Source organism: Emys orbicularis, chromosome 6, assembly GCF_028017835.1.
Source record: "Emys orbicularis isolate rEmyOrb1 chromosome 6, rEmyOrb1.hap1, whole genome shotgun sequence".
Lineage (NCBI taxonomy): Eukaryota > Metazoa > Chordata > Testudines > Emydidae > Emys > Emys orbicularis.
The window spans coordinates 110826698-110850731 of NC_088688.1; the positions used below are offsets into that span (position 1 = coordinate 110826698).

A 24034-nucleotide genomic window follows, 5' to 3' on the forward strand; every position below is an offset into this window, starting at 1 on the left:
TCCCTCCCTTTTGGTTTTTATCTTCACTGCATGGAAGCTACTCAGGCAGAGTAATGAAAAAGAGAGTATCTGTTTTTCTCATTGTGTTTGAGCTAAGTTTCAGACCTACCAAAGTATATAACTTACAACTCTTTTGAAAAGTAAAATTAAATTTCAGTGTTATTTTAGTGACAGTCGGGCTATTTTGGGATATCTCTAATATTTGCTCTCAGAGGGAAGCATTTCTACATTCTGCAATTTCTAATATTGCTTGGGTGGAATGGATTTAACAAAGAATAAAATGGATTTCTTCTTAAAGGCAAATGCTTACACTGTATTGTTCATTAGTTCTTATATAACATGTTAAATTAAACTGACTGAACTGAATATGGGCTCTTTATTCATGATTTCTGTATTGCATAATTTAAATATACAGGAAAATCAGAGAGGAAATGTAACCTTTTAGACATGTGGGACCAAAACTGAATATGAGTTTCGATGTGTTAATATGGGGGATCCAATATGCTAGCATTGCAAAGCTGGCATTAGGAATAGTCTGAGAAGCAGATTTAGCCCTGTCATTCCTACCTGATGCCAGGAAAGCAGCTTCCAGTATGTCATTTGTTAGTGGACTTTTATCCTGGCCTCTGAATCCTTTCCTAAACCCTTCCTTACAGCATCAGTATGCCTCATTCTGGTGATGTATTTAACTAATAGTTCATTAGAAACGACAATTCATTCTCATGATATATTACTCAAAATGCAGTGCTGAGCCGGCAAGACAAGATCCAACACATGGGATTGGTTGATCTGAACATGGGAGAAGAAAAGGTGTGCTGGGGACAGGATGCTCTATGGCTCCAGCATTCTGGCTTCAGTGCTAGTAACATCTGCAGCACCTCGCTACCTTCAGTGTACTACAATCTCCTGAAGATTCTTTGTATTTTTAAACTGTTTTGCCCCTAACTGTAAATATTGGGAAAAACAAAACCAACCCCCGTAACCATATTTTGCTCTCTCTCTCTCTTTTTCTCTCCACCATTCCACAGGCTCTGAAAATACTTCATCAGAAATTTCAGACCGGACAGACTCATAGTGGCTTCTGAGCCAGTGAGACCGAGGCTGCCAAAGCATGCTGGTGCCAAGCTGTCGGATGATGCACGTAGCCAGGCCAGTGGTGGTGCTCCTGTGCTTTCTGCTTTCTGCTGATGCTGAAAGTAAGCTTTACTATTCAATGGTGTTGAGGTTTTAGCCATAATGAACAGTTTTGTTTTCAGCTAACAGTTGTTGAAGGCCACTGAATAAGTCTCCTTTTCAGTAAATCTTAAAACTCTCTGACATCCTCTGTGGCTCACAGCCAGTATTTGAACAGGTTTGTTTATGTGACTTCCTTACCATTTTTCCTCCTAATACTCCTTTTCTTAGTCATCTAACAGTTTCTACTGTTCTCTTTTTCTTTTCTTTTCTTTTTGCCGGTTAGTTGGTAGAGATAATATTAGTGACATTATATAGGCAAAATGAAGCCTAACCTTGCTTACCAAATGGCAAACATCAGTTAGTTCCATTAGGAACTTGTTTACATCCTTGGATATTTCCTTTTAAGTTTAGTAAAATAAACAATAGACTGTTGAGTCCAATTAAAATTCCAGGCACTTTGTAGCTGTCACAGCAGCTGTTCTAATGTATTATTTCCGACAGCTGTCGTGGAGTACAGTATTCAAACAAATCAAGCAGAACTGACAACTTTGGTCTGAGTGGGTAGTATAGGTACTTAGGTTCTGTGTATTGGACTCATTTTATGATACTGCAAGGTTTTGGTCAATTAGCTTACCAATTAATGAGAAGATAATATCTTCTTTTTAACTGGGAAATAATTAGGCCTACCTTGTTTACATGTGTTGTTTTTCCCAGCTGTCCTGTGGCTTTTTGCAGAAATGTTATACCAACAAGAAAAGCCACTTGCATTTGCCTGTTGACAGGCTGGTTTACTACAAGCTGTTCAGTTCACTTGGTACAGCAGCATTTTTCTCTTGGCTCTTCTTAGGACTATTAAAACATCAGCATTCATGAACTCTGGCCCCCTTCTGACTTTAAAGTGGATTCTGATCTCCCTTACAACTATGAAAACACAAAGGGGCAACTCCGTTGAGATAAATAGAGTTACAACAGAGTAAAAGTGGTGTGAGATCAGAATCGGACACTGTTTTAGTGAGAATTCATTCAGTTCTCATTAAGGCTGTTACTAAGCTCATTGTGGACTCCGAGTGCACTGAATTACATTGATATAGCAGCTCTTAAAACGTAGAAATGGGGAAAAAAATTATTAAGGCTCTGTTTTCTAAATATAGCACCATGACATTGAAATACATGAAAAAACAAGCATGCACAAAACATACATGTTTGTAGAGTACTGACAGTTGAGATTATTTGGGTCGTTTCCAGACAGTTAATGACCAGCTGGGATAGTTGTGTCTAAGGTGAATCCAAGGACATTTTAAGACTTTAGCCAGCAAATAATTAACTGGAAAATAGCTCAAGCACTAGACATTTCTGCTGTTTTAAAGCACCATCTATTTTAAAAGACAAAATCTATGCTTAGTGAACAATAGATTTTAGAATCTGGTATTGCTTTTCTGTATAAAATGCCAGAGTACTGTACTTCTGGTGGAGCTGAAGTGAATTTGTGTGTGTGTTTATATTGCTTGTTCTTTACCAATCAGATAACAATTGGCAAAAGGACCGCTGCACTGCTCTTCTCTTTTATAAAGTTTATGAGAGAAGGGAATATACTCCACTGAGGACTAATGTAGGATTTACTTTCAAACAGGCTGTACTATAAAAGCACTTTAATAAGGATCTTAATAGTGCTTTGAGATTAGCTTTTCAAAATTATTGTGTTCCTCGCACATGTCTTTAATACTTAAAACAAAATGTGGCAGTAGGCTCTTAGACACTGTTGTGGCAGGAGGTTGCTTTGTTAATAAGCATCTGTTATTAGCATGCAGCATCAACATGCAGATTAAGGGTTGTAAAGTTGTGCTTTAGGATTAGGATGAACTTTTGTAGCAGTTGTTGATTAATCTTGGCTAGACACTAAGGAATGATCGTGATGGGTAGAAAAGTGATGCAAAAATAAAGATTATTCACCTATAACTAGAATTATTGCAGATGGTTTCTGCAGAGGTCAGACACATCCCAAGAGTGGGAATCTGCAGAGGCCCTTTAAAGAAGATGCTTATCACATGTTTAGTTTCTTTGCCTTCTGCACATTGGTTTATACCATATTGTTGCGTCATTGCTCATTAATATTTTCCTGTGATGGTATTGGATATCAAATGTGTCCTGATTCCTCTCAACATAAGAAAAAAATCCATCATGTTTCCATAATTCCTTAAAAAATAATCCACAAATCAGCCATAGGCTAGCTGAGTTCTATGACAGAGGAACTGACTGCTGATCCGCTACCCTTTCTGGAAGGTGTCCCTATAGTTAACGGGCATTACCAGACAGAATTTCAGGGAACCAAGGCAGCCAGCCAAAGAGGGATAAATTAAGTTAACCACATCTTGGAGGGGTTGATAGCATTACCGTATCATCTACTATTATTATGCACTAAAGTATTTCTTCTAGTGGCAAACAACAATAATGGGTAATAAAGAGAAAAATTAGTATGTTTAGATCTGAATTTAAAAGGTTTAAAAACAGGAAAAATATATTTTTAATATCAGAAGGCTATCGGACATATATCTAAAATGTCAGTATCAGACTAGAAATGGAATCATTACGTTCTTTAATTGAGAATTTGCTTCTCTAAGGGAAACTGAAATTCCTGAAACTAAACCCAACCATATGTATACTAGTCATGATTGTATCCTGGAGGGTCTGAGATGACATTCAAGAGTAATGAGTGGTTGGATAATTGTATTAAACAAAATAATATTTTTGGTACATGTGTTTTAAACATTTCCCTTTATGATCAATAGGGGTAAAATAGAATTGGGCAGTATAGCTTATGTTTTATTTTTTTATGGGGGAAATGCAGTTTGTAACCTGTACAATTTAAAATATTTAGTTTATTTAACTAAGAACATTCTAAAACGTTGCATGTTTCTTTAGCTTTATTTTCCTTTACTACTTTTTCTTTTAAATAAAATATTTACTTTTACTCCAAAGTGGAGTTGTGATACAATGAAAGGGAAATATGCTATGACTAATTAATGTAGAAAGTGGATAGATTTTTAGCAGTAGTGGGTGATCCTAAAAATGATCAGTTCATATATTCAAGCTTTTATGAGAAGAGACTTTCATCTTAGGTACCCTCTACTTCCTGATTCATAGATTCATAGATTCTAGGACTGGAAGGGACCTCGAGAGGTCATCAAGTCCAGTCCCCTGCCCGCATGGCAGGACCAAATACTGTCTAGACCATCCCTGATAGACATTTATCTAACCTACTCTTAAATATCTCCAGAGATGGAGATTCCACAACCTCCCTAGGCAATTTATTCCAGTGTTTAACCACCCTGACAGTTATGAACTTTTTCCTAATGTCCAACCTAGACCTCCCTTGCTGCAGTTTAAGCCCATTGCTTCTTGTTCTATCCTCAGAGGTTAAGGTGAACAAGTTTTCTCCCTCCTCCTTATGACACCCTTTTAGATACCTGAAAACTGCTATCATGTCCCCTCTCAGTCTTCTCTTTTCCAAACTAAACAAACCCAATTCTTTCAGCCTTCCTTCATAGGTCATGTTCTCAAGACCTTTAATCATTCTTGTTGCTCTTCTCTGGACCCTTTCCAATTTCTCCACATCTTTCTTGAAATGCGGTGCCCAGAACTGGACACAATACTCCAGCTGAGGCCTAACCAGAGCAGAGTAGAGCGGAAGAATGACTTCTCGTGTCTTGCTCACAACACACCTGTTAATACATCCCAGAATCACGTTTGCTTTTTTTGCAACAGCATCACACTGTTGACTCATATTTAGCTTGTGGTCCACTATAACCCCTAGATCCCTTTCTGCCGTACTCCTTCCTAGACAGTCTCTTTCCATTCTGTATGTGTGAAACTGATTTTTTCTTCCTAAGTGGAGCACTTTGCATTTGTCTTTGTTAAACTTCATCCTGTTTAACTCAGACCATTTCTCCAATTTGTCCAGATCATTTTGAATTATGACCCTGTCCTCCAAAGCAGTTGCAATCCCTCCCAGTTTGGTATCATCCGCAAACTTAATAAGCGTACTTTCTATGCCAATATCTAAGTCGTTAATGAAGATATTGAACAGAGCCGGTCCCAAAACAGACCCCTGCGGAACCCCACTCGTTATGCCTTTCCAGCAGGATTGGGAACCATTAATAACAACTCTCTGAGTACGGTTATCCAGCCAGTTATGCACCCACCTTATAGTAGCCCCATCTAAATTGTATTTGCCTAGTTTATCGATAAGAATATCATGCGAGACCGTATCAAATGCCTTACTAAAGTCTAGGTATACCACATCCACAGCTTCTCCCTTATCCACAAGACTCGTTATCCTATCGAAGAAAGCTATCAGATTGGTTTGACATGATTTGTTCTTTACAAATCCATGCTGGCTGTTCCCTATCACCTTACCACCTTCCAAGTGTTTGCAGATGATTTCCTTAATTACTTGCTCCATTATCTTCCCTGGCACAGAAGTTAAACTAACTGGTCTGTAGTTTCCTGGGTTGTTTTTATTTCCCTTTTTATAGATGGGCACTATATTTGCCCTTTTCCAGTCTTCTGGAATCTCTCCCGTCTCCCATGATTTTCCAAAGATAATAGCTAGAGGCTCAGATACCTCCTCTATTAGCTCCTTGAGTATTCTAGGATGCATTTCATCAGGCCCTGGTGAGTTGCAGGCATCTAACTTTTCTAAGTGATTTTTAACTTGTTCTTTTCTTATTTTATCTGCTAAACCTACCCCCTTCCCATTAGCATTCACTATGTTAGGCATTCCTTCAGACTTCTCGGTGAAGACCGAAACAAAGAAGTCATTAAGCAACTCTGCCATTTCCAAGTTTCCTGTTACTGTTTCTCCCTCTTCACTAAGCAGTGGGCCTACCCTGTCTTTGGTCTTCCTCTTGCTTCTAATGTATTGATAAAAAGTCTTCTTGTTCCCCTTTATTCCCGTAGCTAGTTTGAGCTCATTTTGTGCCTTTGCCTTTCTAATCTTGCCCCTGCATTCCTGTGTTGTTTGCCTATATTCATCCTTTGTAATCTGTCCTAGTTTCCATTTTTTATATGACTCCTTTTTATTTTTTAGATCATGCAAGATCTCGTGGTTAAGCCAAGGTGGTCTTTTGCCACATTTTCTATCTTTCCTAACCAGCGGAATAGCTTGCTTTTGGGCCCTTAATAGTGTCCCTTTGAAAAACTGCCAACTCTCCTCAGTTGTTTTTCCCCTCAGTCTTGATTCCCATGGGACCTTACCTATCAGCTCTCTGAGCTTACCAAAATCCGCCTTCCTGAAATCCATTGTCTCTATTTTGCTGTTCTCCCTTCTACCCTTCCCTAGAATTGCAAATTCCAGTTTGGCTATAGATATAAGGTCTGATCCTGCCAAGTGGTGAGTGCCCACATTTCCCAGTGACTTCAATGAATACTAAGCATGCTTTGTACTTCATGGGATTGTCCCCACAGTGAGACCAACTCTTTGCTACTTAATTGCTTCCTCTTCTCAGGTCTGGCTGGAGCGAGGCCCTGCGACACATGTGGGATGGGGAGGGGAATTAAAAAAGTTAACGTAACATTTTGGTCATCTGAATAGGTGGGTTCAAGTTTTGGCTGAAGGTTTAAGTCCGTTTTAATCTGATCTGAACGGCCCCTTAGTAAACGTTAATGAATGAATGAATGTTAGCTAGATGTTCTTAGAGGTGTATGTCTTGTTTTTAGTGAACTTTGACTGTCTAATCTGAAGAAAAAATCCCTGTATGTGTGAATCTATAAATGTTGTTCCCCTTCCACTTAGTCCCTCTCCCTATACAGTTAAGACTGAGATTTTTGAGTTTCAAGCAGTTAATGTGCACAGACTTTAAAAGTGTGTGTCATTATATACATACAAACCAATGCAAGTACTGTTCACACATATTTTATTTAAAGTCTTTCTATATCATGAACAATAAAATATATAGTCTTATTCTGAATGAAGGAATTTGGCTCCACTTAGTCCTGCACTTAACGTTACTAAATACACAATCAGTTTAGGTGGGTGAGGTAATATCTTTCATTGGACCAACTTCTGTTGGTGAGAGAGACGAGGTTTCGAGCTCTACAGAGCTCTTCTTCAGGTCTGGGAAAGGTACTCTGAGCATCACATCTAAATTCAAGGTGAAACAGATTGTTTAGCATAAGTAGTTAGCACATATTCTAAGGAACCATTCAAGGTAGAAACAACGAGGAGTCCTTGTGGCACCTTAGAGACTAACAAATTTATTTGGGCATAAGCTTTAGTGAGATATAACCCACTTCATCAGATGCATGGAGTGGAAAATACAGTAAGTAGGTATAAATATACGGCACATGAAAAGATGGAAGTTATCTTAAAAAGTGGGGGGTCAGTGCTAACGAGGCCAATTCAATTAGGGAGGATGTGACCCATTCCCAACAGTTAACAAGAAGGGGTGAATATCAACAGAGGGAAAATTATTTTTTGCAGTTACCCAGCCACTCCCAGTCTTTATTCAGGCCTAATTTGATTGTGTCAAGTTTGCAAATTAATTCCAGTTCTGCAGTTTCTCATTGAAGTCTGTTTTTGAAGTTTTTTTGGTTGAAGAATAGCGACTTTTAAGTCTGTTACTGAGTGTCCAGGGAGATTGAAGTGCTCTCCTTCTGGTTTTTAAATGTTACAATTCTTGATGTCTGATTTGTGTCCATTTATTCTTTTGCGTAGAGACTGTCCGGTTTGACCAGTGTACGTGGCAGAGGGGCATTGCTGGCACATGATGGCATATATCACATTGATAGATGTGCAGGTGAACGAGCCCCTGATGGTGTGGCTGATATGGTTAGGTCCTATGATGGTGTCCTTTGAATAGATATGTGGACAGAGTTGGCAATGGGCTTTGTTGCATGGATAGGTTCCTGGGTTAGTGTTCTTGTTGTGTGGTGTGTGGTTGCTGGTGAGTATTTGCTTCAGGTTGGGGGGCTGTTTGTAAGCGAGGACTGGCCTGTCTCCCAAGAACTGTGAGAGTGAGGGATCGTCCTTCAGGATAGGTTGAAGATCCTTGATGATGCGCTGGAGAGGTTTTAGTTGTGGGCTGTAGGTGATGGCTAGTAGCGTTCTGTTTCTTTGTTGGGCCTGTCCTGTAGTAGGTGATTTCTGGGTACCCTTCTGGCTCTATGTGTTTCCTCACTTCCCCAGGTCGGTATTGTAGTTTTAAGAACGCTTGATAGACATCCTGTAGGTATTTGTCTCTGTCTGAGGGATTGGAGCAAATGCAGTTGTATCTGAGGGCTTGGCTGTAGACAATGAATTGTGTGATGTCATCTGGATGAAAGCTGGAGGCATGTAGGTAAGTGGTCAGTAGGTTTCTGGTATAGGGTGGTGTTTATGTGACCATCACTTATTTGTACTGTAGTGTCCAGGAAGTGGATCTCTTGTGTGGACTGGTCCAAGCTGAGGTTGATGGTGGGGTGGAAATTGTTGAAATCCAGGTGGAATTCCTCAAGGGCCTCCTTCCCCTGGGTCCTGATGAGGAAGATGTCATCAATGTAGCACAAGTAGAGGAGGGACGCTAGAGGACGAGAGCTAAGGAAGCGTTGTTCTAAGTCAGCTATAAAAATGTTGGCATACTGTGGGACCATGCGGGTACCCATAGCAGTGCCGCTGACTTGAAGGTATAAATCGTCCCCAAATCTGAAATAGTTGTGGGTGAGGACAAAGTCACAAAGCTCAGCCACCAGGTTTGCCATGACATTATCGGGGATACTGTTCCTGACGGCTTCTAGTCCATCTTTGCATGGAATGTTGGTGTAGAGAGTTTCTACATCTATAGTGGCTAGGATGGTGTTTTCTGGAAGATCACCAATGGATTGTAGTTTCCTCAGGAAGTCAGTGGTGTCTCAAATATAGCTGGGAGTGCTGGTAGCATAGGGCCTGAGGAGAGAGTCCACATAGCCAGACAGTCCTGCTGTCAGGGTGCCAATGCCTGAGATGATGGGGCATCCAGGATTCCCCGGTTTATGGAACTTGGGTAGCAGATAGAATACCCCTGGTCGGGGCTCTAGGGGTGTGTTTGTGTATATTTGTTCCTGTGCTTCTTCAGGGAGTTTCTTGAGCAGATGGTGCAGTTTCTTTTGGTACCCCTCAGAGGGATCAGAGGGTAATGGCCTGTAGAATGTGGTGTCAGAGAGTTTCCTAGCAGCCTCTCGTTCATATTCCGACCTAGTCATGATAACTACAGCACCTCCTTTGTCAGCCTTTTTGATGATAAAGTCAGAGTTGTTTCTGAGGCTGTGGATGGCGTTGCGTTCTGCACGGCTGAGGTTATGGGGCAAGTGATGCTGCTTTTCCACAATTTCAGCTTGTGCATGTCAGGGGGACCACTCTATGTAGAAGTCCAGTCTGTTGTTTTGACTGTCAGGAGGAGTCCATGCAGAATCCTTCATCTTGTAGCGTTGGTAGGAAGGTTTCTGTGGGTTAGTGTGCTGTTCAGTGGTGTGGTGGAAATATTCCTTGAGTCAGAGATGGCAAAAGTAGGATTCCAGGTCACCGCAGAACTGTATCATGTTTGTGGGGGTGGTGGGGCAGAAGGAGAGGCCCTGAGATAGAACAGACTCTTCTGCTGTGCTAGGAATAGAGTGGTAGAGTTGCCTGTTAACACCTCTGCAGTCATAGGACAAAAAGAGGTTTGTTTCAGGGGTAGCCATGTTAATTTGTATCCACAAAAAAATGAGGAGTCCGGTGGCACTTTAAAGACTAACAGATTTATTTGAGCATAAGCTTTTGTGGGTAAGTCTTTAAGGTGCCACCAGACTCCTCCTCATTTTTGAGGTAGGTTTGTTTGTTTGTTACAGATTGTTGTAATATGCCATAAATCCAATGTGTTTGTTCAGTCCATGATTTTTAGCATCTATCAGAATTATGAATTAAAGCTCCCCGGCTCATCTTTTGAAAGTGTTGAGCAGGTTTCCTTCAAGGATGAGGACTGGTAGGTCAGATAGACAGTGATCGCTTTGTGAAAAGTCTTCATCCACAGGTGATGGAATGTTTTGTCTTTTATCACTTTGTTGTGTGAATTCATTCAAAAGCTTAGTGATTGTCTTGTTTCACCCACATAGTTGTTATTGGGGCATTTAGTGCACTGGATGAGGTACACTACATGTCGTGATAGGTATGTGTAGGACCCCTGGATCTTGAAAGGTGTGTTGTGGGGGGTATTGATCATTGTAGTAGTGGGGATACCTCTGCAGGTTTTGCACCTGTTGTTCTGGCATGGCCTGGTGCGGCTTTGAGTTGGTGTGTCCTGGTCTGTGGGGAGTTTGTTTCTGATGATGAGTTTGGAGTGTTGTTTGAAGGCCAGAAGTGGGGATTCAAGAAAGATTTCTTTCATGATGGGGTCCTCATCGAATATGGGTTGTAGTTGTTTGAGGATATCCCATATGGGTTCCAGCACGGGGTGGTAGGTGACAACTAGGGGTGTCCAGTCAGAAGGGGTTTTATTTCTGTGGAAGCAGGTTCTCATGGAGTATTTGGGTGCCCCATACCATGATACAATCTACTTCTTTCGTGGAGTGTCCGTGTTTGATAAAAGTGGTTTTAAGTGTGGTAAGGTTTCTATTCCGGACTTTCTCCGTGTAGCATATTCTGTGGTATCTGTCTGTAGATTTCTTGTAGTCTTTTAGGTGGCTACTGTATCTATCAAGGAAGATGTGGTGATCCGTGGATTTCTTGTATATGGTTGTCTGTAGGGTTCCATTGCTGAATCTGATTGTGGTGTCTAGGAAGTTGATGCTAGTGTGGGAGTGTTCCAGAGAGAGTTTAACAGATGGGTGGTGGTTGTTAAGTTGTAGCGGAAATCTCTGAGGCAGTTTAAGTGCAGAAGATGAAAACATCATCTATGTATCTGAGGTTTATCATTGGTTTTGTGGTGAATTTGTCCAGAAGTTATTCTTCAAGGTGGCCCAAGAAGAGGTTGGCATATTGGGGAGCCATCCTAGTACCGATGGCTGTTCCCATGGTTTAGACAAAGTGTTTGTTGTTGAATGTAAAATTGTCATGGCTGAGGATGAAATGGATGAGTTTGGTGATGTGTTTGGGGTAGATATATGAGGGTGGTCCATTGTCTTGTAAATATTTGAGGCAGGCAGCTATGCTATCATTGTGAGGGATGTTAGTGTATGGGGAAGTGACATCCATGGTGTTCTGAGGGAGGTTGTTAATGCTGTGGAGGAAGTCAGTTGTGTCCTGGAGGAAGCTGGCCCTTTAGGTGGCAAGTGGTTTGTGAATGTTTTCTGTGAGTCCTGATATTACTTCAGTAAGAGTGCTGTGGCCAGATATGATGGGTCTGCCTGGGTTCCCTTTTTTCTGTCTCTTGGGAAGCATGTAGAAGATCCCTGGGGTGGGTTCGTGGGGGATGAGTTTATAGAGTTTATCTTGGAATTGTTTGGTGAAGGATTTGCTGATATCTTTTAAGTTCCTACACTGCATATAGCTTACATTTGGGCAGTTCCCTCAAAATGAAATAAAAGCGTTTTATGGGAACTGTACTAGCCTATCAGTCCACCTTCAGGCCTTTTTTTTTTTTTTTTTTTTTTAATTTGGCATTCCCCCCCCCTTGTTTAATTGGGTTTATTTCTCTTCTGATCCTGTGTGCAACTAACAAGAAGCCAGGGGCATTTGTGGACCAGGTCGGGAGCAACACTGAACAGACTCAGAATCACTGAGCCCTGTTCTATACCCACATGTCTCGAGGAAGCAGTGTCTGCCCGTTCTGCCTTCGGCCCCAGTGCTGCTCCTCCAGGCTTAGCGGAGGAGTTGGAGGGATGACTGCCTACTGTGCTGCTAATCCTCTTCTTTGGGCTAGGGTAATGGGGGTGAGACTGTCTGCATTGCTGTCTGCAGCTGCTATGACTCTTCTTTCCCTAGCCTTTGGAAGGACCTACCTCTGTTGCTGCCCCATGTGAAGGTTGCTCACAATCACAGACAATTGGGGAAGGACCCTCACTATAGCTGGTCAACACTTGTCCTGTGAAAGAGTCCTGGGGGGGGGGGGGGGGAAGGTGGATGCTCTTGTCCTCTCTGCTCTTCTTTACCATTACCCAACACAGGGGTCTGAGGAGTGCAAAGGGAGTCCCATCATTCCTTCTCCTATTGGTTCAGGGTTGCAAGACCTTGTGGAAAATCAAGGAAGTGGACAGGGATGGGGATCCCTCTTCTTTCCCTCCTGCTAGCTCTGGTGTTCTCCCTATTCCCAATGAGGTTTCTAAGAGTGAAAGAGGCTTCTGCCCTGGTCTGGCAAGGGGGTGGTGGAGGGTCTCCAGCCCTGTTCCTTCCCCTTAGTCCTATGAAGGAGTTAAGGGGGAGGAACTTTCAGTTTTATTTGTCTCCTGTCCCCATGGAAGGGTCCAGTGGGCGATTCTACTTTAGTTTTGTTACACCCCACCTCTTTCCCATTCATCTTTCACTAGGTTCTGCTGCAAGGCCAAGGGAGTGAGAAGGGGAGAAAGCTGGCCTGATCTTGCTACTCCCTATGTCTCTCTTCCAGCTCTGTGCATGATGCAATAGGGTGAGGGAAAGGTACCCTTCCCACCTTTGTATGGAGGTTCAGTGTGTGGGGCCTGCTCTACGCTACAGAGTTAGGTTGAAGGAAGCCAACTTAAGTCGACCTGTTAATGTATGTGTCTACATTACCGGGTCCTTTACGTCAACCTAAGTTGCCTCTGATGTCGACTTCTGTAATCTACCTCTGCGAGTGGTGTAGTGCTTAGTTCGATTTTCATGGCTCTGATGTCGACTTCTGTAATCTACCTCTGCGAGTGGTGTAGTGCTTAGTTCGACTGCGAGGTATTGTAGACACAGAGTTGTGTAATTTGACTTAATTGGCCTCCAGGTGGCGTCCCACAATCATCTCATCTGTGACCACTCTGGAAACCACTCTCAAGTCTGCTGCACTGCAGCCAGGTACACAGGAAACAAACCCTCCCTTGCTAAAGCTCCAGGACCTTTTGAATTCCCATTTCCTGTTTGATCAGCATTGGGAGCATGCCAGTTTGAGCACAGCTGATCATGGAGACTACACGCCCCAAACATGCTCCAGCTTGGTCTGCACAGGAGGTGGGGGATCTCATCGTTGTGTGGGGAGAAGAGTCTGTGCAGTCAGAGCTCCGATCCAGCAGAAGAAATGCTGACATCTATGCAAAGATTGCTAGTGGAATGGGGGATAAGGGCTACACGAGGGACACACAGCAGTACCGTGTGAAAATAAAAGAACTTCGCCAAGCGAACCAGAAGGCAAGGGAGGGAAACAGTCGTTCTGGTGCTGAACCCCACACATGCTGGTTCTACAACGAGGTGCATGCGATTCTCGGGGGTGAACCTATCAGCACTCCCACAAGTAATGTGGACACCTCACAGGTGTGTGAGTCTAGGGACAACAAGGAGGAATATATGTCGGATGAGGAGGAGGAGAATGGGAGACGGGCGAGTGGTGGATCCATTCTCCCCAAGAGCCAGGAAATATTTTTAACCTTGGAGCCCTGTGGGTCGCAGGACATCATGGTGGCTGACCGTGATGCCAGGGAAGGCACCTCTGGTGAGTATACAGTGAAAATGAAAGTCCAGTTAAACTTTAGTGGGCACACACATTCAGTGGTATTGGATGTTTACTGTGAAGAAAAAGCGAGGTGCTGTGGTTTTCTGCTTACAAGAGGCTGCTCCAGCTATGCAGCGGGTGGTCCCCGGAAAAAGATTGTTTATGTGGACTGGGATAGCCAGGGAATCTGCCATGGATATCTGTAGGAAACTTTCATGGAGGGACTCTGCAATCCTTTGCAGAAGGTTTCTGGGCAGGCAGTCTTATTTCTTCCTCCATGGTAGGACACTTTCCCACGCAACTCCTGAACTAATTCTACTGGCATCATTGTGGTACACAGCATAGCAGCATAAGGACCGGGTCTGTACCCAGACGCTTGCAGCATCTCCTTCCTTTCCGCCTCTGTTACCCTCAGGAGACTGATATCACATAGGGTCACCTGGGGGAAACGGGGAAGTTCTCATTAAAAGTGCTCTTACATGGAAAAAAAAGGGCATGTAGACCCACCCCACCCACCCACATTCCGGATCGCCAAACCACGCGGCCATTAATGTGCCTTTACTGTGCTCAGCATGGGTCGGCAAGTAGTTTAAAGTGGCTAATAAGGGACTGGGGTCTCACATGAGAGATTCCGCAATTTGGGAGTGAAAACGTTCACCCCGCCCCGTTCGTAAACAGCTTTCCATGGTGCTATGGGGAAGGGCCATTGTTCAACTAGGTACCTGTGCTCCCGACATGAGCCTGCCATAAACTTCATTAGAAGTGCAGTCACCCATGACCTGGGGGGAGGGGGAGCTACTCACCATGGCTGGAGCAGCAAAATGGCACAGTGAACGGTTACGGATTCTGATTGTTATGGCTTGCACTTAGCGTAATAAGGTTTTAAAAAAGAAAAAAAAGAAAATGGTCTTGCTATGGAAACATTTTATTCATGTACAATGGCTCCTTTATTTTTTCCCCTGACTGACAGCTAGAAATGTGTTGGTGGGTCATCAGCACCTGAAAGCAGACTTTTGCTGATTAGAAGGAGGAGAAATAGAACGTGGGAGGACGTGTTCACCGAGATAATGAATGCCTTCGGGACAGCTGACACAGAGCTGAGAGCGTGGAGGATTTCACAGTCCGAGGATTTCACATGGACATGGAGAACAGGAAAGCTTCCAATGAATGACAGCGTGTGGAGCAGAATGAGATGCTTCCGATTATGAGGGACCAAGCAGACATGTTGAGGCGTCTGGTTGAACTGCAAGAACAGAAGCTGGAGGGTAGAGCTGGAGGGTAGAGTCCCTCTGCAGACCCTGGTGGACAGCCAGCCAGCATCGCCTGATGCAGAATCAACCAGGATTCATCCTCCTCCACGCGTTCCATGAGGTGTGGGCGAAAAGTCCATTATCCCTTTCACTTAACTTGAGGGGAGGGGAAGAGAATACAAGGAACAGAAGGCGCCCATTCACAGACCTTTGATGGTCTGGATTGCGGTGTTGTGTTACACAGCTGAAAATGTTTCTCCTGTTCCAACTTTACAACCCCTTTTCTCCAACGTTACATTTTCTTTCTGTTCTCCTTCTTTACTTATGTTTGTTAAATAAAGTAAATGGATTCGAGAAATAAATGTTCTTTATTGTGTAGAAGCAGTGGGCTTGGGCGGGGGGTTGGCTTTACAGGGACAGTGATACAAGACAGGTCATTATTGAAATGGCTTTTCAAAGCCTCACAGATACACAGCACCCCTTGCTGTGCTCTTCTTATTGCCCTGGTGTCTGGCTGCTCCGAAATGGCTGCCATGCGATCTATCTCAACTGCCCACCCCTGCAGAAAATTTCCCCCCTTTTTTTCACAGATATTATGGAGCACACAGCAGGCAGCTATAACCAGGGGGATGTTCTCCTCACTAAGTAGACTTTGTAGACTTCTACAGCACCCTTTTTAAATGACCAAAGGCACATTCAACCACCATTCTGTACTTGCTGAGCCTATAGTTGAACCGTTCCTTCCTGCTGTCCAGACGGCCAGTATATAGCTTCATGAGCCATGGGAGCAAGGGGTAGGCTGGGTCCCCCAGGATAACTATAGGCATCGCAATGTCCTCAATGTTCATTTTGTGGTCTGGAAAGAGAGTCCCAGATTGCAACTTTTTGAACAGATCCGAGTTCCTAATGATGTGCACGTTATGAACCTTTCCTGACTATCCTACACTGATGTCGGTGATTTGGCCACGCACAATCAACTTCATTAATTCAGGGGCTTGAGGTTGAATTATATAAAGGTAACTTAATTTTGTAGTGTAGACAAGCCCTGGGAGAACAATGTCCTCCTTCCCTGGCTCTATGAAGGAGTTCTAAGTTGCTCCTATTCCCCTCCCACAGCAATTCAGATGAGGGCGAGAACACCACTAGCCACATCTCTGCCCTTCTCCAAGGCTGCTGCAAACCCCCAGCAGCAGAAACTCACTTTTTCAGTGTGACTATCAAACACACTGTTTGAAAGTCTGGGGAAGAAAATGCACAAGAATGCACCCAGAGATGTGCACAATACCAAACGTGCTATTGTATGAGATTATGGTATGACACTGGCCATCAACTCAGAAGTGAAACTGGCTGCCCCTGAATGAATAAAGTAAATAAACTGGGGGGGAAAAGCAAGCTGTTTTCCTCTAATCTCTTTCATTTATAGTAATCTCAGGTGTTACTTATAACAATGATAGCTAAGAAAAACCTCAGACAAGTGTGATTTTTGAGTTGACAGTGTCCCTTTAGGTTTAGAGTTTGACAATTCTCTGCCTAGAAAAAGATGTATTGTAGCAGTTTGTTCAATTGCTAGGGAAACAAAATAGTAAATCTAGCTCTCCTCGTTCAGAAAGGGGACTGTGCAGGTTCATCATGTTTCTCAATGGCCACTTTGTTCTAGTTTCTATTGTGCAGATGGAGGTTAGATTAAAAGACAACCTTGTATTTTTCACTAAGACATTAGTAACATCAAATTATTTGTAACGAGAAAAATATTTCAGCTATTTCTGTGATTGTATAGTACTGCTTTTGTTTTTCTGTCACTTTCTGAATTAATTGAGCCCCCAGCAGAGCAGTAACTACCAAAAACATGTGTGTTTCAAAAACATCTTGTGTTTTTTTTAAAAAAAACAAAGGAATATGGTATTCTATTATCTCTTTCTGATGTCTGTAATGATGAGGTGTCAGGGTAAGCACTGAGCTAGAGGAAAGGAGGTACATAGAAAATATCTGTAACTGATCTCTCAGAAGTCTAGTTTAAAAAAATTTAAGGGGGCTGTCAGTGTTGTACTGTACTGTGCTTGTATGGTAGCATTAAATATCCTCTACCAATGTTGTCCCCACATTATTTTCTAGTGATTTTTATCAAATTACTACAAATTCCTTCCCCCCCCCCCCCCCGAAGAAGACGAAGAAAAAAAACCTGGCAGCTCTTCTGCTGAATTAGTCAGTTTTGTGATGGATATGGCAATTTCCTGCATGTCACTGGGAGACTTTACATATTAATTTTAAGTATCTTTGGGGTCAATTGTATTGAATGCAGTTTATATATGATTGTGGGCCAGGAATTGTGTGTAATTACATGGGGGAGAGTAACCACAGCTCCTCCAGGAATTAGGAACAGTGGGAGTTGATTATGCAAATTCACTCAGGTCGTAACACCTCCAGAGAAGTACCAGCACATGGAGAGCTCATATATACTATTTCAAATTGTATCCTTTAGAGACTAACAAAGAAAGGACTTTTGAGTAAATAGCCTGAGTTTAAATTGACTCAAGGCCCTCTTTCTGATCCAACAAACACACAGGACCTTCTGTCCGGGTTGGGGGGGGGGCAATCCTTGTGGAAGGGTTAGAAGGACTTGACCTAGTATGGTCTCATAAGACTGATGGATATAGCAACAATTATTGTTTTTAATATGTTTTCTCTGTAATGCTTTCACCTTAAGAATAAATGTGCTTGCTTATAAAAAGCTATGTAATAACTTGTAACTGCTGGCAGTTACACTGTTCCTAGCCTTCAAAGAGAAAGCAAAGTGCAGACACTGGCCTTGGTTAGGCAGTCTGGCTTGCTGGATTATCACAGTATAGGCAGGGAATTGTGCAACCTGGAAAAATCCCAGTCAGGATTGAGTGAGGTCTCTGCCCAAAAAAGAGGCAAGGGCTGGGAGCCAGAAACCTTTAAGGGGGGTGCCCTTGGTGGACCATGGAGGGGGAATACAGGTGCAGTTACTTTGAACTGTGACAAGTTTGTCTTAATTCCTTTCATTCATCCTTGGCAACCTGGGTTTTGTTCTCTCTTCTGAGACAACCAAGAGGGGGTGGAGGGTATGATTGAGGTCTATAAAATCATGACTGGTGCGGAGAAAGTAAATAACAGGGTTCAAAAAAGAACTAGATAAGTTCATGGAGTATAGGTTCATCAATGGCTCTTAGCCAGGGTGGGCAGGGATGGTATCCCTAGTCTCTGTTTGCTAGAAGCTGGGAATGGGCAACGGGATGGATCACTTGATGATTGCCTGTTGTGTTCATTCCCTCTGGGGCCCCTGGCATTGCCCACTCTCGGAAGACAGGATACTGGGCTAGATGGACCTTTGGTCTGATCCAGTATGGCCATTCTTGTTCTTATGACTTTGCTCATCCCTCCTGTGTTGAGATATCTCAGTGTAGCTTGCAAGGCACACTCCTCATTCCATCCTGGAAGCACAGTGGAAGCAACTACAGGAGACTGTAAAAAGAACAGACAAGCAGAAACATTAATAGCAAATGCTCAGTTTGTAGTAAATTTACTACCTCCCCCACCTTTGGTGCGCTTCTGAGCAATATGCCAGTTCTCATCCCCTTTGTTCCCTGAGTGGACTCCTACTGTATATGCCATCAGTTGGCATCATGCAACAACTCGAGAGCTGTTTTAGGTCTTGAGTAGACTAGCATTTGGAAGTGTTAGCTAACATGTTGCTAGCTAACACATGTTAACAGCCTAATGCAGACAAAACAGTGCTTTTAACATGTGTTAAACTGGTGGAGTTGCAGAACAGGCCAAATCCTAGTCTAGACAAGGCCTTAAAGGAAGGATGCTAGCAATCCTATCTACATTTCTCACTCAATTTGCCTGCAGGAGTTTCTTTATGAAATAACACTTAATTTTTTTTCTGTTAAACATTCACACTCCTCACACAAAAGCACTGAAGTTCTGTTTCAAGATGAGCCACATTGATACAATACTCATAGAACAATTTGACTCTAACAGTTTCTCTTCACTTGGAAATTTATCAAAAGAGATTTTCTGGAATAATAAATGTTCTGGAGTAGTTATTTCAGTGGACACTCGGGTCTAATACTGAAATAACTACTCTAGAATAGCTATTTTGGTAAACTCCCAAGTGTAGACAAGCCCTAAATAGAAATCCTTTTCATTTGGGGGGGGGGGGGTAACTAGAACTTTGTGACATTGAACTTTGACCGCAAGGAGATTATAGCAATTATTGCTGATAACAAGCAATAACAAGTACTGTAAAATCCAAAAATAAAATCTTACCATTTTTAAATAGTTCATATCATTTTCAAGATCATCTGTCTTCATCTTTTAGGCTTGATATCATCCACTGTATGTCAAATGCAGCTCTTTGTTTACAGTGCTATTTCTCTGAACATTGGAGACAAAAGTGTGGTGTTGGAAATAAGTGGTGGTGGCGTTTCTATTTTCTGGGGGGGGAAACAGCTTTAAATTTTGCTTTTATACTTTAAAAAAAATTTAGATGCTTTTTACAGTTCAACCCTAGGACATTTTTCAGTTGATTTTATGAAAATTGCTATATAGTATTGTGACAGTAATTTTATACTGCAGTTGTTAAATCTGACATTAAAATGCCTCATGTAAAGCACTTGTATTTTCAGTTTTCAAAAAGTTTTCTTTTCAGTCAGAAATGGAACAGGCTATTACATGAAACCATTCTTTCACACTGCTCTACAAAGTGAGGGCCTTGGAATGCATATGAAGTTCAAGACAGGAAAATCATGGGAAATGAAAATGGTATGCTGATTGTTCTAAAGGCAGTGACTCAGTCATGGAAACAATGGAGAATTCAAGTGGTTGTGTAAGCCAAGACTTATCAAACAGTTATTTTATCATGACTTTCAAAGTAAATTTGAATTACATAGTTCAGTCATCCTGATAAGATTCCTAGGGTGGACATAATTACTAAAGTACCTGACATAAACTTCCTGGTACTCATAGCTAGATTTACCACTGAGGTAAATACCCCAAATTAAGAAAAACAGTAAAAGAACTAAAAAAGAGCCACCGTGGCTTAACAACCATGTAAAAGAAGCAGTGAGAGATAAAAAGACTTCCTTTAAAAAGTGGAAGTCAAATCCTAGTGAGGCAAATAGAAAGGAGCACAAACACTGCCAACTTAAGTGCAAGAGTGTAATAAGAAAAGCCAAAGAGGAGTTTGAAGAACGGCTAGCCAAAAACTCCAAAGGTAATAACAAAATGTTTTTTAAGTACATCAGAAGCAGGAAGCCTGCTAAACAACCAGTGGGGCCCCTTGACGATGAAAATACAAAAGGAGCGCTTAAAGATGATAAAGTCATTGCGGAGAAACTAAATGGATTCTTTGCTTCAGTCTTCACGGCTGAGGATGTTAGGGAGATTCCCAAACCTGAGCTGGCTTTTGTAGGTGACAAATCTGAGGAACTGTCACAGATTGAAGTATCACTAGAGGAGGTTTTGGAATTAATTGATAAACTCAACATTAACAAGTCACCGGGACCAGATGGCATTCCCCCAAGAGTTCTGAAAGAACTCAAATGTGAAGTTGCGGAACTATTAACTAAGGTTTGTAACCTGTCCTTTAAATGGGCTTCGGTACCCAATGACTGGAAGTTAGCTAATGTAACGCCAATATTTAAAAAGGGCTCTAGGGGTGATCCCGGCAATTACAGACCGGTAAGTCTAACGTCGGTACGGGGCAAATTAGTTGAAACAATAGTAAAGAACAAAATTGTCAGACACATAGAAAAACATAAACTCTTGAGCAATAGTCAACATGGTTTCTGTAAAGGGAAATCGTGTCTTACTAATCTATTAGAATTCTTTGAAGGGGTCAACAAACATGTGGACAAGGGGGATCCGGTGGACATAGTGTACTTAGATTTCCAGAAAGCCTTTGACAAGGTCCCTCACCAAAGGCTCTTACGTAAATTAAGCTGTCATGGGATAAAAGGGAAGGTCCTTTCATGGATTGAGAACTGGTTAAAGGACAGGGAACAAAGGGTAGGAATTAATGGTAAATTCTCAGAATGGAGAGGGGTAACTAGTGGTGTTCCCCAAGGGTCAGTCCTAGGACCAATCCTATTCAATTTATTCATAAATGATCTGGAGAAAGGGGTAAACAGTGAGGTGGCAAAGTCTGCAGATGATACTAAACTACTCAAGATAGTTAAGACCAAAGCAGATTGTGAAGAACTTCAAAAAGATCTCACAAAACTAAGTGATTGGGCAGCAAAATGGCAAATGAAATTTAATGTGGATAAATGTAAAGTAATGCACATTGGAAAAAATAACCCCAACTATACATACAACATGATGGGGGCTAATTTAGCTACAACGAGTCAGGAAAAAGATCTTGGCGTCATCGTGGATAGTTCTCTAAAGATGTCCACGCAGTGTGCAGAGGCGGTCAAAAAAGCAAACAGGATGTTAGGAATCATTAAAAAGGGGATAGAGAATAAGACTGAGAATATATTATTGCCCTTATATAAATCCATGGTACGCCCACATCTCGAATACGGTGTACAGATGTGGTCTCCTCACCTCAAAAAAGATATTCTAGCACTAGAAAAGGTTCAGAAAAGAGCAACTAAAATGATTAAGGGTTTAGAGAGGGTCCCATATGAGGAAAGATTAAAGAGGCTAGGACTCTTCAGTTTGGAAAAGAGAAGACTAAGGGGGGACATGATAGAGGTATATAAAATCATGAGTGATGTTGAGAAAGTGGATAAGGAAAAGTTATTTACTTATTCCCATAATACAAGAACTAGGGGTCACCAAATGAAATTAATAGGCAGCAGGTTTAAAACAAATAAAAGGAAGTTCTTCTTCACGCAGCGCACAGTCAACTTGTGGAACTCCTTACCTGAGGAGGTTGTGAAGGCTAGGACTATAACAATGTTTAAAAGGGGACTGGATAAATTCATGGTGGCTAAGTCCATAAATGGCTATTAGCCAGGATGGGTAAGAATGGTGTCCCTAGCCTCTGTTCGTCAGAGGATGGAGATGGATGGCAGGAGAGAGATCACTTGATCATTGCCTGTTAGGTTCACTCCCTCTGGGGCACCTGGCATTGGCCACTGTCGGTAGACAGATACTGGGCTAGATGGACCTTTGGTCTGACCCAGTACGGCCTTTCTTATGTTCTTATGTTCTTAGGTATCCAGTTGTAAGACTTCCAGTAGGGTATCACTCATCCATGGCAATACACACAATGGTAATTAGCTTACAGTACCACATTAAAGATTTGCTAATATTACCTCCCACTTAACTTGTTTATAATATTAACCCTTAATTCATTCCATATAATTTAGAAAGATGTATTTTACTTGGAGAGGAGATAATTTACCCTTTTTTTCAGTGCATACGCTAACCACTGACAGCAGTAAAAAAAAAAAAAAAAAAAAAACTTCCATATAGGTAGATTATTCCATAGTAATCTAATATGGGTTTCTTGCATCTTCCTATGAAGCATCTGTTGCTGGCTGTTGACAGAGACATAGTACTGGACTTGACTGACCACTAGTCAGATACGTTATGGCAGTTGCAATGTTCTCTCTGTAGCATATTGGTCAAGAATTACATTTCATTACAACAGACATAAGGTTAACTAGAGTGTGGATAAAAGACTTTCTGCTGAAGCAGTTTGGCGTGTTGGGGAAGCAACATAAAGACTCCAGGCAATCTTAGCGAACACCAGGGTATATGAAACCATTAGGAAGATTGCTGTCCAGTTTTGGCCTGCCGTGAACAGTTAAAGGATGACTGACATAATAGGACCTCATTGTAGTAAGTAGTATCTTTTGAAGCCATATTCATCAGTTAAGTGGCTCTTGGAGAATGCTGATGTTCTTCAATGTTCAGCCTTTTAAAATTTTCTGAACATACACAAAACTTTAAGGTTTTCCACTAGGTTCATCCAACTACTGCGTGGATTAAGCAGGTGCAATATCTACAGAAGTCTTTGATCCAAAATCAGTGGTAATATGAACAGCAGAGTAAGTTATATCTCAATTTTAGGTTCATAATTCGGGTGTAAGTAGCAAAGTAATATAAAGCACCAATTTGTTATTCAGTGGGTGTGCAAAAGACTGTAATTTTCATGATAATAGGTGTAAAGGTATCATAGGCAAGTTTAAAATATAGTAGGCCTTCTCTACTTTAACATTTAAACTGAATTAGAAAATGAATTTAGACGTAATCACATGGAATGAAAATTGGTTGATGGACCATAAACAAAGTTTAAAATTAAACAGCAATGTATTGAGGGAGGCTCCAACATAATGTCACACATGGATGGGTGATAGGCTGTGTGTTTTCGGTATCTTCATTAATGAGTTGTTTTTGGAAGGATTAAAAGAACACAGAAATAAAATGAGAGAATAATGCTAAATAATGTGGTGTTAACTCTGTACAATCTACTTATCTTTTGCACATCACCAGTAATAAATGTTGATGATAGATAAATAATATCTGTCTCTCTAGAGCTTGAAAATATCAACAGTCAATAAGAAAATAAATATAATTTTGTAAAATGCAAGATAATAAATTAGGGGGAAATAATTAAAATCTCCAATCACAAAGTGGGATGGAATACCACACATGGAAAACAGTAATTTCAAAATTTTTAAAAAGTCCTAATGGGTATTGGTAGGCAACAAATTAGATATGGGTTTACAATATAACAGTATATTTTTGAATGCATATACAGAAACATCACCATGTACACCGCCAAGGTGATAGAAAGTCATGTTATGCTAATGGTGAGTCCACACTTGGAAATAATACATTCATTTCTGGGATATCATTATTCCTGAGGGGAATTCTGCGCCACTGCACATGCACAGAATTTATGTCCCCTGCAGATTTCTTTGCTTTCCCGCAGAAAAATGACTTTCTGACGGGGAAGCAAAGGGAAGCCACAAGTGCGGTCCTGCGACTCTTTCCAGCAGTATGTTTCGGGGGCCCAGGGCAGCCAGCAGAGCGGTAAATCATTGTGGGGCA

The 24034-nt window shown here is 41.7% G+C and overlaps 1 protein-coding gene across 1 annotated transcript in view; it reads left to right on the plus strand.

Annotated features, from left to right (window-relative positions):
- Positions 1–1111: 1111 nt before the first annotated feature.
- Positions 1112–24034, plus strand: part of PTPRD (protein tyrosine phosphatase receptor type D) — a 398081-nt gene continuing 375158 nt past the window's right edge. The window contains exon 1 of the mRNA XM_065406322.1: positions 1112–1196. Coding sequence (XP_065262394.1) covers positions 1112–1196 — 85 coding nt within the window. The remainder of the gene's footprint in view (positions 1197–24034) is intronic.